Source organism: Pholcus phalangioides, unplaced genomic scaffold (assembly GCF_987345545.1).
Source record: "Pholcus phalangioides strain wild (caught in Gottingen) unplaced genomic scaffold, Ppha-v1.0 ptg000001l_1, whole genome shotgun sequence".
Taxonomy (NCBI): domain Eukaryota; kingdom Metazoa; phylum Arthropoda; class Arachnida; order Araneae; family Pholcidae; genus Pholcus; species Pholcus phalangioides.
In genome coordinates, this window is record NW_028301594.1 from 11,992,439 (window position 1) to 12,011,968 (window position 19,530).

A 19,530-nucleotide genomic window follows, 5' to 3' on the forward strand; every position below is an offset into this window, starting at 1 on the left:
TTCAAAGTTTTAGGAATACTAAAGTAAGACGAGAAAAATTTGGGTGTTTTTTTAATTAATGTACAAATAACATTTCTGATTACTTTTTTCTTCTCAAGACTCTTGTTTGTAAATTTATTCTTAGGGATATATTAAAAGAACAATGTTAATGGAAAAGACAACATTTGAATTGATTGAAAGTGCCAAGAATTCACAGAACTAAAACAAATCTGTGTCAAATATAGGATAAAGTATTGAGAGACTACCTTTTCCCATTCTTTATGATATACCTGACCACAGCACCTGTCTATACTTCTTTTGTTTTGTCAAACATCTAAATCACCAGTTCAATACACCATTATTTTGATCTTTGTTTGACAACTCCTCAACCACGAAAATTCATAGTATAGCATATCAATCTATTCAGCTGTGCTAGAATGAAGTTAAAATTATTGAATTATTACAAAATATTCATTCGATATTATTTAATACTCATATATAGTAAAATTCAAGTTTGGAATAACAGTTGAAATTTTTGCAAACATCTGGATCTTGTTCTTTATGCGACTATAAAATGTAATTGCTAGATGAAAATTGATTCTAAAATAACCAAAGCTCATCTTTCCATTGCAGAGTCTTCACTGATTTTTGCAATTTTTGTTGAAAATCAGTTACAGCGACTCCTCAACTTACAAACAGGAATCATTCTGGGCATCATCCATAAGCCAAATTATTTGTACGTTAAAATCATACCAATTCAATTTTTTTTGCTGCCACATACTGCAAAGGTTAATGAATAATTTTCCAGTATCACTGAATATTTAAGTTCCTAGCTCAAAAAATCCATACGTAGCACGTTCATAAGTCAAGGAGTGGCTGTATTTTTATTGCAAATCATTATTGCGCTATATCTTCTATTTTAAGATGATATTTATACTTCACAAACATCATAGCCTATTTTACAAACGCATGTATCATTTGAGACATCTTTTATCTACAATGGGAACACATAACTGACTTTTCTGTCTCTCTATGCGTTTTTTCAGTTAAATATCCAAAATACAGTCTCAACCCCGCTTATTAAAATACTCATATCAATGTTATCATTTGGGTATTGTTATCATTTTAACAAAGAATGGAATGGACCAATATCATAACATGGGAAAAATTTGTTTATAGTTATTGGGACTTTGGATATTGGTATAAAAAAAAATTTCTGTTGAATGTTTTTTTTTTTTTTTTTGTGTATTCTGAAGCAAAGATTTATCCAAACTTATTTCTTTCCCTTGTAAGTTATTGTTATCACGCTAGAAGATGTTCTCTCTCCCTCCCTTATTGACAAACATTTCCGTACTCCACAATCAGTTCATACTCCATAGTATTTGCTGTGATCTACGTACATGTGGAGTTTCTTTTGCAATGGCCTCTCCTATAATAAAGGCAAATGTGTGAAAAAAAATAAAGCCCTTTCCTTCAGTACTTGATCTGATTATTTCAGTAGAAATTCAAATTTCTTTTTTCTGAGAGGCGTTCTCAAATGTATTGTACATTAAAAAATGTAATTCAGTAATTCATGACATACATTAGACAGTTTCATTTGAACACCTCACTGACTGAATAAAAAAAAAATGTAGGATTTTAGCTTAAACGAAAAAAAGTCCCTTTTAGAATTACAAAAAAAACAATTAAACATTTTGCAATCAATTATGTAGGAAAGAAAAAGAGTAGTCACATTTCACCATTATCCATTTTACCGTACGTCCCATTTGACTAAAACGTGACTATCATTGTAAACAGGATTTTTCCGGATATTCATAATCTTGCAATTTCGCCAGTTCAAAAATATTTGTGAAGAATCATGAGAAAAGTAAAATTATTTGATAACATATATATTTTTGCATTTTAAGCACCACAAGGCACAAGGATTAGCACTGGGGAAAGTGAATAATAAATATGCAAAAAAAAAATTGTGCCATATCACAAAATTATGAGAAAAAACATTATCATATGCTAATCTCATAGAAGTTCATTTTTTATACTTGTCATTGGAGAACAAGTTTTATGATTTATCTCATGATGCCAGATCGAATTTTGAAATTCTAACATTCTAAATTATTTGGATAATAATTCAAAATTTGATACCAGCATCAATCAGTCTATTTTTAAAATTTTATTTTGATGAATTTGGAAAATGTTTTCTGGTAAAATATGTCAATAGGATAAATTTGAAAATTTTCAAAATTTAGCACAATTAGTTATTGCACTTGCAAGTTAACAGCCAAAAAATATTGATATAAAATGCCAAAAATACAGAATCTGCAATAGCTATGCACAATTTACAGCATTATGTATTGCTAAGCATTAAGTATATTGTGAAAGAAGAAAAATAATAATAATTTAAAACCACAGCCACTGAGCAGCCAGTGGATTGAGCAGCATGAAGTCATCTGATGTTATTGAACAAATAAGTTCGCTGATGTCTCGGACCAGTCCTTGACTTTGAGCGAAACTTGAGTCGATTCATTTCAGGATATGAATATCCGTTACAAAATGTGTTTTCTATGACAGAGGGTGAATGCCTACATAAAAAAAAGTAAAAGGAAGAAAACACCAATAAGAATTTTTGGAACACCAATATATTTAGTGTATCAGAGTGCATAATGTTTTTGTTATATGTAATCAGCTAACAGTGAAGCTAATGAATGTTTGCATATAGAAATGTCCTCTCTACTTGTCAATACAAGATTCATTGAAAGACTTATTTGTAGAGATGAAGATTACAAGGAAAAAAATTCAGTCCCTGGGGGACAGTGATGAATTTTCTTCCTTGTAATCTTTATCCCCACAAATAACCAGTCTTTCAATGAATTGTAATGAATGTTTGCCTCAGTTTAAAAACTTTTTCTACTAGATTTCATGATTTTCAAGCATTGGCTAAAGAATATGGATTTTGCTAACAAATGCTTTCATTGAGGTGGATTCACAAATTAACCTAACACTGCCACTGTGTGATCAGAGTTTTCTTGCCAATTGTCATCAAAATTACTGATTTCTCTACATTGTCTGTAAACTATAAATGCACACATATGTTGTGAGCACAGTTCTTACATTAAAATGATGCTATGAGTTATATAGCACAATAATTTTTGCTTACATGAGACATTAAATTACCATGAGCTACAACAGTTTTTGTTTTTGAGACATCTCACATTGCTCAGCGCTTACCAACACACAGAGACAGGGATGTGAAGATAATCTAACAACATTTTTGTTTTCAATTCTTGGACCTATCATAAATCGAATTCCAATCATGTGGTTTCTCTAGAGAATAAAACGGAGTTTTTCTCTAAACAAAGAAACCGAAAGTTTTTTGTTTAAGTGAGAGGTTCACACACACACACACACACACACACTTGCACTAGGGCTTCCGAAATGTAAGGTAATTGGTTTTTGTGGGAGCACTAAGGTGTTTACTATTGTGTTGATTAGAGTAGAGTGAATTCATTATGACTTGAAAGCAAAATAAAGATGCAGAGGATAAGATAGTGGTGAGTGATTTCATTTTTTGTTAAAATTATTTTGTTAGAGTATCAGTAATTTTTAGTGAATGTTGGCTTATATATATTTTTTTCAATGAAAATGACATGATGTTTCTCGCAAGATAGTAAATGTTAATTTTATCTAAATCTGAATTAGTGTTTAATTATGTAAAACATTTTATTTTAACTGACATTAACAAACTTCAAGCCTTTCTCAATCATTAAAATATGTTGTCAGTCCATATATATCAACACATTGATTCAATGGTATTTCTAAGAAATCGCCAACGAATAAAGCAAATATATGAAAAAATACATATAACTCCTAAGGAATTGCAACACACAGTAGAAATTGTCTTCAAAGGAAAAATATATAACCTCTAGTCATGTTGATTGAGGATCCCACTTGGGTTGAATACCAAATCTTAACTCTCGGTTGCTCAGTGGAAAAAATTATGTCTGTTCACTTCAAACATCATGGTCGCAATGAAGCTGAGAGCCTGCATGCAAAACAAATGCAGCACCTCGATTGACTGCATATGAAATGAAGCTACCCGATTGGTCTATTCAAATTTTCTTAAAATTCCTACTCGTAATGAACCTAAGCCATGGCATTATGATCAGTGGTGTTTATTTATTGTCATTTACTAATAAACTGTGTGTCGAAATACATTAGGAATTTTTCTGTACATTTGACTTCTTTGTAGGCGATTTTTTAGTATTCTAGGGCAAAGTTTATCTACTATTTCATACTTCTATGTATTAGAACAGGGGTTCTCAAACTTTTCCCACCCAAAGGTGCCCCTTTCCCCTATTCAATGCTTATCCGCAAGTTCTGCCGACTCCTTAGAGTTTTTTAACAAAAAATATTTTTGAAAAACTTTTTTTAGGGTCAACATTTTGTGGCACCCCTGAAAAAGTTTATAGGTTTACTAGGGTGCCACGATGCCCAGTTTGAGAACCCTGTATTAAAAGTATACCCCTCCCACAATCCCCAAATCATGAAAAACTATAAATTCCATAATATCATGATAAAAATATGAACAAAATTAAGGCATTTCAATCTCGATCTATGCATTGCACTACAGTTGAATTCATAACTCTAAGAATTTCATGAAATGCTTACTTGAGCAACAGCCAAACAGTTTGATAACATATGAAAAATACTCCACTTAGGAGAAGTATGAGAATGAAGCACAGCAATACAGGAACATGATGAATCTAGAATTATTATAAATTTGTCCAGTAACTACAGGGTGTCTGGGCTAAATGTATTCAAAAGTAATGACTTAACTAAGAGACACCACACATGGTTAGTTACAAAAGTACTGCTGATAAAGGATCATTCTAAGTTTTCCACCAAGACCACTACTTACATACAACATACTACAAGAGTTGTTTGGAAAGTAACAATGCTTAACATATATATATGCAGAAAAGTCATGTGTAAGTTGGCAATGCTGACTTTTGATTCTTTTAGCTCAGTGGTTCTTAAAGAGGAATGGGGGGGAGGCACCCGGTTTCCATTTTTGGGGGTGTATGAAATGGGGAAAAAAATTATAACATATGAACTTATTATTTAGGAAAATTGAGATGATGAGAAATTAATTTTTTTTTAATTTGTTAAAAAAATATGAATAATACTGCCAAAGTTTCTTTTCCGGTAAATAATCGTACTTGTTTTTGATTTTGATTGAGGGAAAAAATACCATAAATACTAAAATACTTCGTGTTTTGTTTACTTTCATACCTTGTGTTATTAACATGCTGCTCTTGGATTTGATACTCTCGTGAGCATTCCTTAAGAAAAACGTCAAAAAATTTAATCAAGTGACAAATAACATATGTATATTACTTTTTGACATGAATTAATAAGTGAAAAACAATTCATTCATTGAATCTTGTTCTTTAAAATTTCAAAAAATCTTTAAAAAATTTTAAAAATTAAAACTTAAACTTTTTAAAGTTTATTTTCTGAATTAATCTTCAAAAAAACTGAGACTACCTATCATCTATAGCCAAAAATATAACTTAACAACAAATAAAAGAATTTATAAAAATTAATTAATGGATGGCTAATGTAATTAGTTGCGGAAACCAATTTTTCTAACCAATAGGAATCACATTGTATGGGGGGGGGGGGGGTTGAGGGAAAGTTAATCATACAGCATTGGTGATACCGGAAGGAAAAAAAGGTTAAGAGCCACTGCTTTAGCTTTCCTTTATGACCTTTTGTTTTCGCTAAGTCTGGCTCGAGTAACAAGAGATTACAATGGTGGCGTCAATTCAGATTTCTGCCAATTGTGAAGTGTGCTATGTCATATGTTTCCTCGAATGTGAACTCCCAGCGGATACCCACAAAGAAATTGTCTTAGTTTATGGGAGCCAAATTCTAGAAAATATAACAATGTGGAGCTAATGAATCATCTTGGAATAGCAACAATGGTGCCACACACATTCATCAATATATGGGCGTAATGTATATATGTTGTCAGAGTTATGCACGTTTTTTTTGCCTAACTTTTTTTAAGCATACACATTCAAGTGTTCTAAGTAGGTTCAGGTATTTGACACAATAACTTATTACTTGTCCGCACACCATCTCTAGTTATATATCGCTATACAGAAATTTCCAACCAGTGAAGTTGGGTGGAAGATGGTGTCATCTATCTTTTGTCGCCATAGGTTTGGTAGGTAAAAAACTTATTTCTGATGTTCTTCCCCCGGATTCAAACCTGTGAACGTTGACAGCAACCTTTGTGGTGGAAAACGAGAAATCTTACCACTGCCCCACACGGGCACTACACAAAACAGTGAACTTCAAAAGCAACATCGCAAGTTCTGTTTTACGTAAGAAACGTTGTTGTGCAATTTTTACCTCAGTGAATGATCCATCCCAGTATCTTTGACAAGTTAAATAAGAGCAAAGCACTGCATCCAATTCTCCTGGTACAAAAATAAAAAAGTAAGAAATTGTAAGTTAATCACTTTCATCTAGAAAACACAAATGCCAAATGAAATCAAATTGATAAACTAATAGTTGCAATTTAAACAAGGGAATAACTTCATCTGAAAATCAGTATCAACTGATATATCAGTGCAAGACAAAAATTTCATGTCTGCATTGTATCCTGTCATCTATGCCTTGTATAAACAGCGAAGAACATCTTTCTTTGTATGTCACCATCTCGGGACTATCATTGTCATAAGCTATAAGCTGAAACATAGGAAGCTGTCCATTGCCCAATCCCATTCAGCATTCATGTATGGTCAAAGGAAGGAAATTATCAGCCCTCTGCAACATATTGGCAAGCGCACTTCCCCAGATTGGGAGGGGAAAGGATGGTTCTTTACCCCTACAAAGGCTAGTGAAATTTTCCTTCCAAAAATTTCATCCCTGCATCATATCCAGTTATTTATGTCTTGAAGAGTGACATCTTCCTATGATGCATCAATGATAAAAATAGAAAAATAATTTGTTTACCTTCCATATCATGGAAGTCTTTTGCAGAAAAGGCTGCCAAAACTCCTACCAAGCACTGTGTTATCACATTCTGTAAATAGAAATAACAATACACATATTGCTTTTTAATAATAGCAAATCCTGCCTGTATGCTACTGAATAGAAAAAAAGGTAAATCTATTTGTAAAAACACCAAAGCTATAAGATCAACCAGGACCAGTTTTGTGATTCCTAACATATGATAATATCAAAAGTAATATTTAAATAAAAAATTTAACATTTAGAACTAATTTTGAATTATTTCCTTAATTGAATTCATTTTACAGTGAGACCTTGGGTAACAAAGATATTTCATTCCAGTTCTGGAATTGTGTTTGTCAGCCAAAACAAGATTTGCCATAGGTCTCTATGAAAAATTGTTCACTTTGTTCCAGATATGTGTGTGGCCCAAAATTTAAAAATAAGTTTTTAAAAACATCAAGGAGTGCCACAGAAAAGGCAAAAATTAACAGCTTCAAAATTTGATAAATGAGAATTAACAGGAAAATATGAGATACTGAAGATCCTTCTATTTTATCCTATGTACATAACCGACTTTATTCTATAAAAGCTGGTGTTGACACAACCCAGACGAGTCTGTAGGTGTCCCCATTCCTTTGTGATCTGGTCAGCTCATTTCTATGTCTCACATTTATGCAGATGGAAGAGATAAGCTCCTAGAATGTCCAGACTGTTCAGTTTGATGCTAAGAGTCTTGCACTAAAAGAAAGTATGCTCCAAAAATATAGGGTCCTTTTTTAAACGCATTTTCTATTAGCTCAATCTTCCATTTTATATACAATGGTTCAAAAACTTTCAGAAAGAGAAGTGGAGGTACAACTGTAAAAAGATTTTGAAGTTAGTCATGAGTTAATCGGACTCGGGTAACAGTAATTTTGATGAGGATTGGCACTAAAATTCAGCTCACTATGCGGGTGTTTTATGTTAGCCAGTGAGACCATATCAACAAAAATGTTTGTTAGCTAAATCTGTATTCTTTAGCCAAGGAAAAAAACATTGTTGTAACCCAAAAATTTGTGAGATGAGGTATCACTGTACTTCCTTAAAATTTTATCACACATTTTTATTTCTTTTTCTTAAATTTGAAGCATAACTATGAAACAACCATATGCTGTGCAATTGACTATGATAGTAATTCCTAACCTTTATATGCCTAGTAACTATTTTCTTTTCCTTTCTTTCAAACCAAGCACACACCTCCAATCTATCCCCATAGACAGTTCACTATTGAATGAGTTATACCAGGATTATGCATGTTCACCTAACAGTCTGAGCATGTATCTAGTCTTGTGCGCGAATTTTTAGTACAGCCATCTATATTTTATACTGAGAGTGAAATGTAATGGTTGAATATTTGTACCATTGTAGGCGTTACTCTCTGTGTCAAGAAGCCCCCCCCCCCCCCCCACAGAAACGGAACCTGTTTTTGTATGAATATTAGAATCGTGGCAATTTTTGAGGGGGAAAAAATTAATTTTTGCAGCTGAAAAATCAGGAGCAGAGCACACCAGATCTGGATATCAGTGATGAAATTTCGGAAAGAAAATTCACATGCCTCTGTGGAAAATCGGACCACTGTGCGTGGACTGCGGGGGTTAATTCCTGTAGAGCAGTGATTCCCAACATGGGCGTTAATGTCCCCTTGAGGGCGATGGAAAGTTCCAAGAGGAGCAGTAAAAGCTACAGGTATAACATAGAATCCTATTGGTTAGATTGCGTTGGGGGGGGGGGGGTATTGGGAGAAAAATATTTCTGAGGAATGGGGAGATAGGACAAAAAAGGTTGGGAAACTATGCCATAGAAGTATGTGAATTTTCTTTCTGAAACTCATCTTTGCTTGGTATCCAGTCCTTCACTCATTGCATGAACAGCAGAGAGTGACATTGTTTCTTTTTCCATTAGTAATTAATCTGATTCAGAAAACAAATACACAATTATTTTATGCTCAGGAAAGTTACCACACTGTAATGCACTGAAAGGGAAAATAATTAAAATGAAATATAATTTGTTTTATTCATTAAGAATGAACAGGTCATAAGTCATACCTTGCATTTTTTCTGAACAGATATCAGATCATTCTCGTTACATATAGGATTCTCACCAATCCTCAGACTACGACCTAAGCGACTAGCCGATGAATGATTGTTTTTTGCTGAATCGAAGCTCGCACTTAGAACATTACAACGAAAAATATCACACATAGATTCAAGGCAGACAGAATCCTCTTTCTGAAATCCATGCAAGAAAAAAAAATTAGATCTGAACAAAGCATATTAATATAAATCCAAAATATATTAGCATATATTTACACAAAGCATATTAATATTCATCACCCAAAAAAAGAAAAATCTATCATCTGTATTATCAACATTTCTCAGCATATAATCCACTTATTATCTGAATTTAAAAGATGCAAATTTACCCATTTCAAGTTGCCGCCTGATTTTTATTGAATGTATGGTACCTTTATTAAATATGCATTTGATGACACTCTAGGAGAAGCACCAAATCTCTGAGTTTAAAGGCAAAAAAAAGTGGTCACATGAGACCAAAAATAGGTGCCACACGGGTAAAGATTTTTTCTTGAGCCACACCTGTCTGGCATAACCTATCTTTGGAGAATTTTATAAATTTGAGTAGCAAATGTTTATAATAAATAAAGTATCTTGGTGCATAGGCAACAGACTCAATGGTTAAATCATTTTCTTTTTATAAAAAAAAAATGGAAATGTAAATGGGAATTTCTGGATGCAAGAAAAATAATTAAGACTGGATATAGGACTTTATAAAAATTACTTTATAAATCATCAATCTTACCTGACTAGTCATATATTGCACATGTGTTTCATCCCAATGCTGTATAAGATGATCTTCCTCGAGAAATGCCTTCTCACATGCAGGGCAAACCCATTGCTTGTCATGATAATGCTTCTGAGCATCTGGCCACCACAAAACATCTCTAGCACTATGAAAAGGGCAATTTAAAGGAACAGATATCTTGTACTGATGGAAAATGGGTAAAATCTTCTGCAATGAAATAGAAATACAATAATTACTTGGCAGTAAATTTACTCACACTTCTTTCAAATACTTATATATATTTTTTTTTTTTGAAAAAACATATCAAGATAGCCTACCATAAAAAAGATATTAGTAAGTAGTAGATAAAATACTGTAAATTATCACTGACAGCAATGTGATTGTGTCCAATGTTAAAATATACAATTCTGAATGGTTTTGACCTGCTGGACAGGAATATCACAATGAAAAACTTTTATTTGCTCTTTTTTTTTTAGATATTACCTCACTTTAATGGTTAAAAAGTGTGTATGAGCATTACTGTACGGTGAAAAAGTGATAAGAAAAATAGAAAAATGTTCCACGGGAAAATGGTACACATTGATGCTGGCTGACTACAGTTGGACAATCATAAAGAGATGCTCCTTATGTGCAGTACAAGAGCACAGAAAAGCAAAGCAGCCTATACGTCAATGGTCGGCTGAAGTTTGTTTTTCGTGGTTCCCAACTTCGAGGCGTGAATGCAAGCCGATCTCCTGTTAAAAAAGTCTCACCACAAAGAGCAACAGACACTATATATACTCTCGGACTGTTAGGTACACACACACACATACACTTCCGGCACAACTCAATCATTAGTAAATTGCCCATGGCAATAGACTGGAGTGCTCAGTTTGAAAGAAAGCCAACATGCCAAACAGCAACAACAAATGAACTATTATGCTGTAATACATATGCGTTTCTATGTATTTGTGTTGTGTTTTTATATAAGCCTATATTCATTTTGTTTCGTACATAAACCTACTCATGTTGTATTTCAATGTATTGTATCATACATGTATTAAATGTGTAATTTCGGAGAAAACCATATGTAGATGATCCAGCTTTTCTCATTGTCGAATTCATGTTCAGCACACCAAATTACTTAAGAAATTACTATTTTTGTTTCAGAAGCAGTAACTTTGTCAATATTTGTTGTTCAGCTTATTATATATAACTTTCTCACTTTGTGAAATGAAACATCACGTTATTGGTTGAGCACAACTCACTTTCTGTATAACCAAACGAACGATATGAGATCTGTTTCGTGAACAGCTTTGTACTTTGGATAGAGGACCATCACATTTCAGGTGGGAAAATAGCAGCAACAAAACCATCTATGGAGAAAGTAACATTTGAATTAGTGACAAACACTGTAAAATAATCTGCTTTTGCATAACTAAAAACATAATGCACAAGTTGCACCCCAAGTGGGAGGGAGGGAGGGGGTGTATGAAAATGAGGTATTAATAGTCTGTATTACTCATGGTTCTGTGGAAGGGGGAAAGACTTATCCACGGTATATGAGTATGTTTCGCTGTGAGTACTTTGGACAAAAAGAATGAAATTTTGAATTTAAGCCAACATTTTGCAGAGCAGCAATAAGGGGAAGGAATGAAGGGAATCATTTCCATCAATGCCATGTTCCTCTTCATCACTCAACACAAAATTTCAAGATTTGAACATGCTTTCCTCAAATCCTCTTTACCCCATGTTCGCAGATTGTCCATTTGATATAGAAATTCGAAACTTTTGCTGTTGTTTTCCATAAGCTGGAACCTGTCTTTCAGTGATGTGATCGCTTTGTCAAGTGCAAATAAATAGTTTCCTTTGAAAGATTGTTTCCCAGACTTAATAAATTCCTCACTTTCATAAGAGAATTGCTTTTTTATATTCCTTGGGCGCACTTCTTTGTCTGCAAGTACTGTTGCATCTGCAACACCATTGAGTCCATCATCAGATCTGATGTTTTCAAGAAACCATTGGACACTTTTAATGAGATTCATTGAACTTTGTAGATCGCAGATGACTTTCTGTAACATTTTAGTAACCAAGGACGTAGCATACTTTCTCGGGGCAGATATGTTCTTGAGAGGCCCCTTACAAAGGAAAAAACTATGCAAAATAAAGAAGAAATAAGTGCATATTTTTGTGAGGCCCCATTTGGCTCAGGGGCCCGGGGCAGTGCCCTGGTTGCCTCAGCATAGTTATGGCCCTGTTACTGCATTTATTTTAAAAATTATCTCATGCCATGTGAATAAACAGCAAAGGAACTAACTTGAAACTCTGTAGTTTTCGAGCAATTCCGAAAGCAGTGGTTTTTTTTTGCCAAAAGCATCAATTTTTTGATCTTGAGAAGCTTCATACACAGCATCATAAATTTTCTCAGGATAGTGAGGCTTGACCGTCTTTCCTCAACTATATTTCTCTCTTTTTATTGTCGGAAATCTACAGAATAATTTCTCATATATGTATGAATACAGATGTTCCTTCGCCCCACTCTTTTATCAGGGTATTTAGAGTAAGTTTTTTTAGATGATCCACTCATCTCTCTTTTTCTGAAATTTTCGGTCATACATCGTTTTATTCCCCCTGTACTTTCCTAAAGAAAACCCTGTCTAGGCGCCATAGAAATCTCAGGAAAGAAACCTAGTAGGGAGCAATTGTGGCTGTGGCGTTAGTGTCAGTCCATCGGTTGATGGACGAGTTTATTTTTGTGGGAAAGGTGGTGTCCGTTCAATATGTTCTATTGCTCTCGAATCAGTTCACCATATTTGTTGTCAATAGATCAATATTGCCATTGCCAATTCATGAAGATTCAACCTTGTTGTCCTTGTGGCTGTATTGTACAGGCCTAGTAATATTTTCTCTGAAAAAATTCCCTTTTGAAACAAAACCTAAAAAAAAAAATCGCTCCCCTTCCCTTCAGTTGGAGCCCCCTGCAACCGCATAGTTTGCAGGACTCAAGATCCAGCCCTGGACCCAGAGTACATTCATAGATAACTTAAGCGACTCGCAGCACATCTACAGATCATTTAAGTGACCTGCTGTATAGTTACACATCCCTAAAGTGGCCCGTGGCAACCCAAGTGACCAGCAGTACTTACAAATCAACTGAGTGACCAACGCCACATTCACAGATAACTTAAGTGACCTGCTGCATAATAACACACCACTAAAGTGGCCCGTGGCACATTCACAGGTCACTGAAGTGACGGATGGCGCATATACAGATTTCCTCAAGTGACCCGCGACACATTCCCAGATCACTTGAACGGTCCACGACACAGTGAAGTATATTTACACATCCCTTGAGTGGCCCGTGGCACATTCACAGATCATTTAAGTGACTCGTGGCGCATATACAGATTTCCTCATGTGACCCGCGACACATTCCCAGACCACTTGAACGGCCCGCGACACGTTTTCAAACCAATGAAGTAGCCCGCATTCTCTGCATTAGGGTAGCAACTTCATATCGATTATAACTGATACATAATTGCGTCTCACCTCAAGGCTGCGATAATTGCGATACATTTATTGCCCCTTCCTACCCTTTACACGCACGTTCATCCTTGTCTATTCAAGTATTCAACTTGGATTTTGATAGTCAAGATTCAAACAAACATTTTGTGTCCAATGTTTGTATGTCAACATCAACATTTGCAAGGGGAGAGTTGCCAGATCCTTTCTTTAAAAAAAAATTTCCCAGAAGAAATCCTCTTCAAAAGTAGCCAAAAAAGTAACCTAAAATATATGATTTGTGCTGCCATCTAGAAAACACCCCACGATCTACAGTTTAACGGTAATGTAATCCAGTTCAAATAGGATCAAATCAGACGTCCTCTTCTAGTGGGGGGACAAGTGCTGTCTTAAAGCATGGGTACGGCCCGGGGCCTCAAGGGAAAAGGGGCCTCACGAAAACGAGAACCGGTTGAAATTTCCGACAATTGGCACGGTCCGGGGCCTCAAGGGAAAAGGGGCCTCACGAAAACGAGAACCGGTTGAAATTTCCGACAATTAGCCAGGCAGGGCCTCAGAAAAATTACTTAAAAATTACTGGGGCACATGATGGTTTAAAAACAGCCCTGGCTGCAACTAGTGGGAATTGCCCCTACATCTTGGAGCAGAGGCCCCCAGGCAGGGATCATTTGCGGGCCTCCTGAACATACTTTCACGGGGCCCCCCTTTGTGATTAATTTATAGCGTGAAAAACAAAAAAAATGAGAATCGTCCCGGGCCCTAAGGCTGGAGCCCTGTCAGCCTCACCCATGTGAGGGCCGCAGGTAGGTCTATTACCCTGGGCACTGGACTAGAGGGGGTGCTAAATACACCCTTTATAATTGCTCCTTCTACATTACCCGGGGGCGCAGAAATGCTTCTTTGCCCCGGGTGACGAAGCTGCCCTAACTTATTGCTGCACTGAAAACATGCCGCCTCATGGTCCCCACAACAGTGGGGCTAGCGGGGCTCCAGTCCTGGACGATGCTCATAATTTTTTTTTTCTTTAACCTCACTAAATTCACTATAGGAAAGCCCATGAAATGTCTGGTTTGGAGGCCCGCCAAAGATCCCAGTATAGGGGCCTCTGCTCCAGGATGTGGGGAAAGGGGAAATCTTCCCTTTTGATTTCATTTCAAGCGCCCTCCTATTTTTTAGAAAATTTGCCCTTTGTCCTCCTTTTTCAAGTTTTCCCGTACACTGAAGTGAAGAGGGGAAGGGGATATCCCATCACGTCTTTTCATTAAGACATTGAAAAAAAATTACAATAATAATAAGATGAACAAACAACGCAATGCTGATTCCTATTCAGTCCTACGAACTTTCCGCCCTGAGCTGTAGGCTACTATGATCCACACCCCCATGTAATTACGTCACTGCCCCCCTCCCCTGCAGTAATTTTTGGGATCGGTAAAAAAAAAAGGCAAAGAAAGAATTTGAGTTCTTGCTTGTACAAAGAAAACCCCTCATATTTTTTCCTGGTTTTCACCCTACGAACATTGAAGTAGGTACTGTATTTTGGTGTTAACGAGGTTCAACTGTTTGTTTAAAGAAAATTAAATTAGTTAAAAATTCAATCCCAAAAGGAAGGTGACTCATCAGGAAGAGCTGTAACGTGGAAAAAGTTATCTGGCGTAATTAAGAGCGATAAGATAATCCTATACAGCAGTGTTTCTTAACCTTTTTCATCTCATGGCCCCCTATGGATCACATTTTTCTCTCGTGGCTCCCCTGTCCTATCCAGGGCCCCCCCTCTACCCTCATCCAAGAGTGATGTACTTTCTACTTTTTTTATTATGAATGAAATTTTAATAAATCAGATCAATCTCTGGAATCCTGGCTAGGCAGGGATTCAAATGGTGGATTATCATCTCTCCCAGGAGCCAAATTATATTGCAAAAAACGGTCTGTGTAAAATACGGGGCGATCCAATGAACATGCACGATAAATCGACCCTCTCAACACATCAACCGTTGCTCTGGCGGCCCTCCATACTTAGCTGGAAGTAACAGCTTACATGTACCAGATCCTATAGTGCAGTCCCCCTCCCTTCATTATAGACATGAAGACCAGGGTCATGCCCCACATAGACCCAAGGGTTAAGATGCTCCTGGTTGTATGGACGGATCTGATGAATTCTGAAAGTAGTAATATTTTTCAATCCTGTTTCACTTTTAAAGCTTTTCTTTTCACAGCTCTCTACGACTCCCTTCACCACCTGTCGTGGATCACCTTTCTTCTGATTTTCTCCCGTTGCCCCCCTAGAATATCCTAGGACCGCAAGGGGGGCCATATGGCCCCAGGTTGAGAACCACTGCTATACAGGACAGTTCCTTTAAAAGCGGGTCGTATGGTCAAGAACATTTTTTAGACTAAATAATGGTGTGTAGTGTCGGACGCTGAGTCCGTTTGGACAATAAGGCCGTTCAAGTATTATGCCAGCAAATTTTTAGCTATTTTTGACATAATTTCCCCCCAGGTCAGTAAAAGTCAGAAAAACTCTGACCCCTTCTTCCCCTTGTCATCAAAATTCGTCATTAGCTCTGCCCCCATGAATCTTAACGCATATTGCATATTTGTGGGATCAGAGACGTACGCACAAGGGAGAGTGGAGCTCTTCCCATTTCTTACAAAAAAAATGATTTTTTTTATGCAAATGTTTTTTTAAATTAAAATTTCGGAAGAAAACACTTTTATATGCAGCTTTCAATGCTATTTAAAGGCAATGAACTCAAAATTTCTCTTTAAGAAATTCATTGTGATCCACCCTTTAATTATATATGGTAAACCCTTGACCCGCGGACCAAATATGGCCCTGGGGTTATCTGATGTGGCCTGCCCCCTCACACCTAATTGTGTAAAAATGAATTAAGCGATACATTTATAGATCGCTTAAGTGACCTGTGGCACAATTCCAGAGCATTTAAGTGGCTAGTGGCACATTTTTAGACCACCGAAGTAGACGCGTGGCACATTCACAGATCACTTGAGTGACCCGCGACAGTTCCAGAACACTTTAGCGATCCGTGGCAGATTTAGATATCCCTTGAGTAAGGGCCGTAACTAGGCAGGTGCACCCGCACAAGGCCCCCCTCTTGGAAGGAGGGCCCAGAATGGGCCTAAATTCAAATTCTTGCACAGGGCACAGGAATGATTAGCTACGGCCCTGCCTTGAGTGACGTGTGGTGACATCAAATTTTGGAGCGCTTAAGCGGCCTCCCAGTGCGGTTTTACATCACCCAAGTTATCCGCGGCACTTTCTCAGATTATTTAAGTGATCCGCGACATAATTACGGATCACTTGAGTGATGCGGGGGCACAGTTCCAGAGCACTTGGATCCGCGAAACTTTTAGAGATCACTAAAATAGCTCTGTAGGGAACTTATCCATATGGGGAATGTTACTTCAGGTGCCCTCAAACTATCGAAAGGTTTCTGTCGTTTTTGGCTCACCGAGTAAGATGTCATTAAGACTATTTCATATTTTCATAAAGGGTGGTTGATGACGTAAGCAGTATCCCCCCCCTCACCCCCCTGTCACCAGAAGTGAGCAAATTGAACCCACCCATCGATGCTGACGTAATACTTGAATGACCCCAAAGCCCTTTCAGCCTTCCATTTGGATCGGCTTTACGGGCGGCACAAGAGGTTTTGCAACCGAGTGGCAGGTGAGGTAGAGCAACACCACATTATCTTTAGTGTAGTGTTAGGTAGAGCCACCCCTGGAAAGAATAACACCACAATTATGGTATAAATGAAAATATTTATCTTATTTATTTCATCGTTTTTAAGCTTTCTTTCGTAAAATACATTTGAACTCACTGCAATTTGCATTTGTCCTTCGATTCTCGTCCCAGAAAATGTTTCAGCGATAACTGGCAAAAAAAAACCAAAAAAATTGTGCCTTTTTTTGGAGTATTTTTCCGTGTTTGAAACCTGGTTTCCCGCATTCATATCTTTATTATATGGTCAGCATATTTTCGGGGGAAAAATCAAATCAAACTCTTGCGGCAGTTCTCTACAGACTTCGATCGCAACACGGAATTCGTCACCGCCATTTGATTGGTTTAAGTTTCTCAATCCTTCTAGAATCCGTAGTCGTACCAAACGACATCACTGATGATTTTCCTAGGTTCACTTGGTGCATGATGTCGTCTGAAGATCACTCTTTAGATTCCGATAGGCTAGCATTTAAGCTGAATAAGATATTTGGATACTTTTGGTCAAGAAACACAAGGAAAGAAACCAGACGAGTTATTTCGTTTCTCAAGAGTGCCCGCCAAGACATGATACATCATTCAACTCCAGTGCTTACAGTCTTCGTTTGGAGGTAAGGATGACCAGTGGATACTGAAGGACTGGACACAACCCCGCTTCACCTCTTTACGGTAAGGATGACCGTCAGTTTATAGCTCTTTATTCCTGGACGGGGATGGGCTAATTGTTTTCATTCGGGATACTTGGATACCGTTTCATGGTTGTCAAGGAAGCATCCAAAGGCTAAGGGATGTGGTTCTCTGTTGCGGGCACGAGCTCTATCAGTAACAAGGAGACACGTTATAACATCACCGTATATATTGGAACTGATGACGCTCGCGGCAAGTTCTAATGCACGCGCCCCTCAAATTAATGGCCCGTTGCTAAGCGAGGTAAATGCTTGTTTCATTCCAAGGGCTGCGTCATTAACGGTGAGTTAATACAGGGTGTTGTTCGTTGAAGTCGTTGCATCTAAAGGTTGTTAACTTCGAACGAACCTCCTTATTATCGAGGCAACGGACATTACGCGAGTGTCGCCAATATGATGGAATGTGAGGTCGAGAGACTTCACTCGAGCACAAAAGCTTACGGGTCGGGATTCATAATGCTAAGTACCAACTTGTACGCCGTGTTCGTGAGGTACCTCCAAGAAGGCAGGATCCGAGCACCCCCGGCGAAGGATATCGAAGAGCTGTCGCCGACGTTCCAAAGCGGCGCCAAGACGGATCGCCGGGCCCTGCAGAGCAAGTTCAAGAGCTGGGCCAAGAGGATGGCACTCGTAGAGGGAAGGCTCGTGCTCGCGAGCAACGGCAAGATCATAGTACCCAGGGAGAGCTGCGAGGCCATCGTGGCTGCCTTCCATTTTATGAACCCGGAGAGGCATTGCTCCGTCGACGAAGTTGTGACCGAGGTAAGTTGATGATGTCTTCGACCGAGTTTCGATTTCTAGTGCTAGTTAATTAGTGTCTTAACTAATAGATACCTACGAAGTTAGCATTGTTACATACATTGGTCATTTTTATCGAGCGGTCATTTCATGTACACAGAAGCGTATTTACGGGTGGGGGACTCAGTGGGCTATAGGCCTGGGCGGCAAGTATGGAGGGCGGTAAATTTCAGGAATGAGTGGTCAAGAAAATTAGTGGAACGGGAGAAGTGCAGACGGTGTGTAACTAAAAGCGTGACTAATGGTACAAGCATGGGAATGACCACAACAGCGTGAAAGCATGTGAGTGACTTGCAGATTGATCTATAGAGTGAGGGACCAGGCCAATGAGTGACCGGAAGGGCATGTGCAAACATGTTGTGAGCGATGAAAACAGTTTGCAAGTATGTGAGCATAGGCATCGGAAGTGTTTCGAACCTGTTGGCGCTCGCATTATGTTTTATACAGGAAATTTTGATTTATGATTCGGTTCTAGGAGGTGCTTGGACCCATCCACATATTATGAGTATGTTCCAGTATTCACAGCGACACCGGCTCCGATGACACTGCATGCGAGCGACCACAACAGTGTGCGATCATGTGAGTGACCAAAAGAATGAACTGGAGCGAGGCACCAGGTCAGTGAACGACCAGAAGGGTTACTTGGTGAATGTGTAAGCATAGGAGTGACATAGAGAGCGAAAAAAATCAGTGAACGACCAAATGAGTGACCAAGAAAGTGAGTGGGCAAGCACTGTGTGAGCGACCAAAACAGTGTACAAGTGTGTGTTCAATCCAAACAGTGTGGAAGCATGTGAATAATCAAAAGAGTGTCTTTAAAGTGTCTGGTCTTGAAGAAAGAGTACGACCAGATCAGTGAGAAACCAAGAGAGTGATCTATAGAGTGTGTACGCATGGGAGTGACCTAGAGAACAAAGAACCAGGTCAGTGAACGACTAAAAGAGTGGC

The 19,530-nt window shown here is 37.6% G+C and overlaps 1 protein-coding gene across 1 annotated transcript; it reads right to left on the reverse strand.

Moving 5' to 3' along the window:
• Positions 1 to 1,222: 1,222 nt before the first annotated feature.
• On the reverse strand, positions 1,223 to 13,551 carry LOC149089888 (uncharacterized). The gene is made up of 8 exons (XM_089254729.1): positions 13,390 to 13,551; positions 11,109 to 11,216; positions 9,859 to 10,068; positions 9,087 to 9,269; positions 7,003 to 7,072; positions 6,397 to 6,464; positions 4,645 to 4,739; positions 1,223 to 2,558 (listed from the first exon to the last, which is right to left on the reverse strand). Exons 1-8 carry the CDS (start codon positions 13,414 to 13,416, stop codon positions 2,423 to 2,425), a joined length of 897 nt encoding a protein of 298 aa, XP_089110855.1. The 5' UTR covers positions 13,417 to 13,551; the 3' UTR covers positions 1,223 to 2,422.
• Between the last annotated feature and the right edge of the window lie 5,979 nt (positions 13,552 to 19,530).

What these genes read in the sequence shown, in the direction of transcription:
- LOC149089888 (XM_089254729.1), bottom strand. Translation starts at nt 13,416, where the DNA reads ATGTATCGCAATTATCGCAGCCTTGAG. An exon ending in TTCGTTTGGTTATACAGAAA is followed by an intron (nt 10,069 to 11,108) that starts GTGAGTTGTGCT and finishes ATTTCATTGCAG; the next exon opens with AAGATTTTACCCATTTTCCA. An exon ending in GGGATGGATCATTCACTGAG is followed by an intron (nt 4,740 to 6,396) that starts GTAAAAATTGCA and finishes TAATAATTCTAG; the next exon opens with ATTCATCATGTTCCTGTATT.